This window comes from Poecilia reticulata, linkage group LG6 (genome assembly GCF_000633615.1).
Source record: "Poecilia reticulata strain Guanapo linkage group LG6, Guppy_female_1.0+MT, whole genome shotgun sequence".
Classification (NCBI taxonomy): domain Eukaryota; kingdom Metazoa; phylum Chordata; class Actinopteri; order Cyprinodontiformes; family Poeciliidae; genus Poecilia; species Poecilia reticulata.
The window spans coordinates 18,532,194-18,535,243 of record NC_024336.1 but is presented as its reverse complement, the minus strand read 5'-3'; the positions used below and the strand labels follow the sequence as shown (position 1 = coordinate 18,535,243).

The window sequence follows — 3,050 nt, the reverse complement described above, 5'->3', positions numbered from 1 at the left end:
GTTTCTGCACCATTTTAAGCCTGAGAGTTTTCTTAATTAGCTTCTRTTTGTACAAGATATAAACAGTAGTAGTGGATATCCGTCCAGAGTGGAGACACATAATTTAAATCAGACGTTATAAAAAATTGAGAATGTGTTACATCATCGGTTAGGGAGACCATAATAAATCCAAACAAGTTCTTAACATCTTGACAGACTTTCATGGACTTTAGCAGCTGATGTTCTGAGGCAAAAATGGAGCCTTTATGTATCAATACGTTAAAACAGAGAGACTCGCAGAAGCTGGAACTTTGGATTTAATTTAAAATCCATCCACAGTTTTCTTCTGTGAAATGGAGAAGGGGAACAATCTAAAASTCCCCCTACTCCATTTATAAAGGAAGCAGATGGATGGGAAATCTGAGGTCAAAAGAGTCTCACCCTGCAGTAAGGATGTTGCTGTGGTTACAGTCTCAGGGACTCCATCTACACTGTAGATGGACTGGAGGAACTCGGGGACACAATCGTTCTCATCCGTTATCAACACCTGAACCTGATTAGTGCCRGAGAGGCAGAAGAGAGGCAGAGAAGCAGAGAGAGAAAGGGAGGGAGAGGAGAAATCACTGTGAAAGAACACAAAATTAACCACTCTTTATTAGCTCTCAAATCCGGAAGACAACCATATCAAATGCTCTGTAGAAAGTTGACCCCAAAACGTAATCTTAATTGCATTTTCTAGTTCCACTAGTTGCCCGTTCAACTCGTCCTTTATCTTCCACTTCATGATTTTCCCCGAGTCAAAAATAGAAATGTTTTCAGCATGTGAGTGCTGCAGTGTGTGTGTTTTCAGCAAAAAGCCCTTAACTGTCCTCCATCCTACAAGCTCCCTGTCAACACAGTGTGTAAAGTGTGAAGTGACAGCTGAGTAATAGTCCTGAAATAGCTGGGAAAGGTTTTTCCCAGTCTCCAGCTCCTATTCCAAAACATGAAGCTGTACAGAAAGGATTTTTTCCCCTGCTAAATATGTGGTGCAAAGGTAGCCTGTGACATAATGACTGGGTAACTAAATCTAAAAATAAATAATTTAGGTAAACCTAAATTTAAAGGATTGATAGCTTAACTAAAAATTATTAGCTGTAGTTCAAATTCTGAAGTTTCAAATCTAAAAGACTTTTCCAACATTTCAACTTTTAACACTTTTCACAGAAGCACTTTCCAAAACACAGAAACAAAAGGTTCCTAAAAAAACAGAACAAAATCCCTGAGCCCCATGGTTCACTTGTTAACATTTCAAAACCACTCAGCCGTCCCATTTCTGCAGAAAGCGACAAATTCTGCTGCTCTTCCTTTGAGGCTATGGCCAAGTATGGTGTCAATAGGTCAGCGCTGAGTTTTAATCACTATTTCTTTTTTCTTTTTTCTTTTTTTCGAAGCCTTGGCTACAGTAGCTCTGCATGAAAACACTGCGCCACTGAACAAAAAATACCCAACAAAACAAAAGAACACAATGAGGCTTGATAACACCACAGCAAAGAAAATACACAAAAAATAACATTCTAACAATGCATTACAACAATGTATAAACAAAACMAACTATGACAGTGACTTTCACACTAARATAAGTAGAAATCATGAATAAAATTCTACAAAGTCCTAAAATGYCAAGAGTTGAAACAAAATAGAAGTCTCTCAATTTGGGGAAGCAATGCACATGGATTTGTGTTGGAATGAAGCAGAAAGGAATGGATGTGAACAGAATTAAACACTAAATAAAATGTAAGAAATGACRGTTTACAAAGTTGAACATCTGGCTTTAATTTAACAACGGTAGAGAGAATTGTCTCTACTGTCATAAAAATCCCAATCATTTATGTATAGTTTTTGTGAGAGATATTCCAGTACTACATTCAAATTAAGGATCAACACCATACACATTTCATTAAACATCAGTAGCTTTAAAGTGCATTGAAATAACACACTAGAGACATTAACAAAGCTGCTGTAAGGCTCCGACTACATACCTTCTAAAACAAATCCAGTCTTTTAAAAACTMAAATGCCCTTCTAATAAAGACGTTTTCCTTTTGACCAGTTTAAGTAGTAGGTTAATATTATGGGGTGATTTTTCTGYCATAATTCGAGAGCACGTATTTAGCAMAMCTTWAAAGTTTTGAGAACTTGTACTTGTGCTTACACTTTCAGTTTGAACGAAGTCTTTATGTCTTTCTTCTCAAAACTTGTAATGCTTATACTCAAAACTTCTGCTCTCTTTCAAACATTCACTGTGCTTTCTCAAATCTTTCTCCTCGGGCTCAAAAAACCCCTTTCTTCTCGGGCTCAAAACTTGTCTCTGCTTGGATCAAAATCTCCGTTTGCAAACCTCTTTGCTCTCTTACGAATCATTTTCTGCTTGCGCTTGGAACAAAGAAGCATTGTCGCCTGGTAACATCTCAGCCAATAGAATGCAAGTGTTATACTGGGTGTGTTTGTTTCCTTCTACTGGGTGTGACAGTGTGGCTATCTGTCTAGATAGAGAGGCTTTTCACATATCACCTGTCTCATGCTATGCTATGACAACATGTGACAGTTTTAACAAATATGTAAAAAAAACAACAACAAAAAAACCAAAACATACTCATAAGATACTGCACTTGAAGCAGGACTTGCTTTGATTCAATAAGGGTGATTGTGCTTTGATTTTGTTTGTTTAAAAGCGACTGATTCAATAAAAAAAAGAAAGAAATGTCACTTATTCAGAATGATTTATTAATATATTTTGCATAACTGGAGCACAATGTTTCCAAAATAGGAGGACGGCCCCATTAAAATGAACATCATGACCTATACACTAATTTTAGCATCTGGCATAAGTTCAGTAAATTGCAACAATTAACACAACAAAATATGAGCTTTGCTTCACTTTGTTGTCTTTCCAAGCTATATTTCTTTTAAGATCTAGTTTTATGCGACAGAGCCACACCAATGAAAAGTTGCAAGACTGAAAGCAGTTCTTTCAGTTTGCATAACCAGAATAATGGATTTCTGTTTGTTCTCACACACACACACGCCCAC

At 36.8% G+C, this 3,050-nt stretch overlaps 1 protein-coding gene across 1 annotated transcript in view; it reads right to left on the bottom strand.

Moving 5' to 3' along the window:
- Positions 1 to 3,050, bottom strand: part of LOC103466206 (neural-cadherin-like) — a 133,468-nt gene that overhangs the window by 78,412 nt on the left and 52,006 nt on the right. Inside the window, exon 5 of the mRNA XM_008411644.2 lies at positions 421 to 532. Within this exon, the coding sequence (XP_008409866.1) occupies positions 421 to 532 (112 nt within the window). The remainder of the gene's footprint in view (positions 1 to 420; positions 533 to 3,050) is intronic.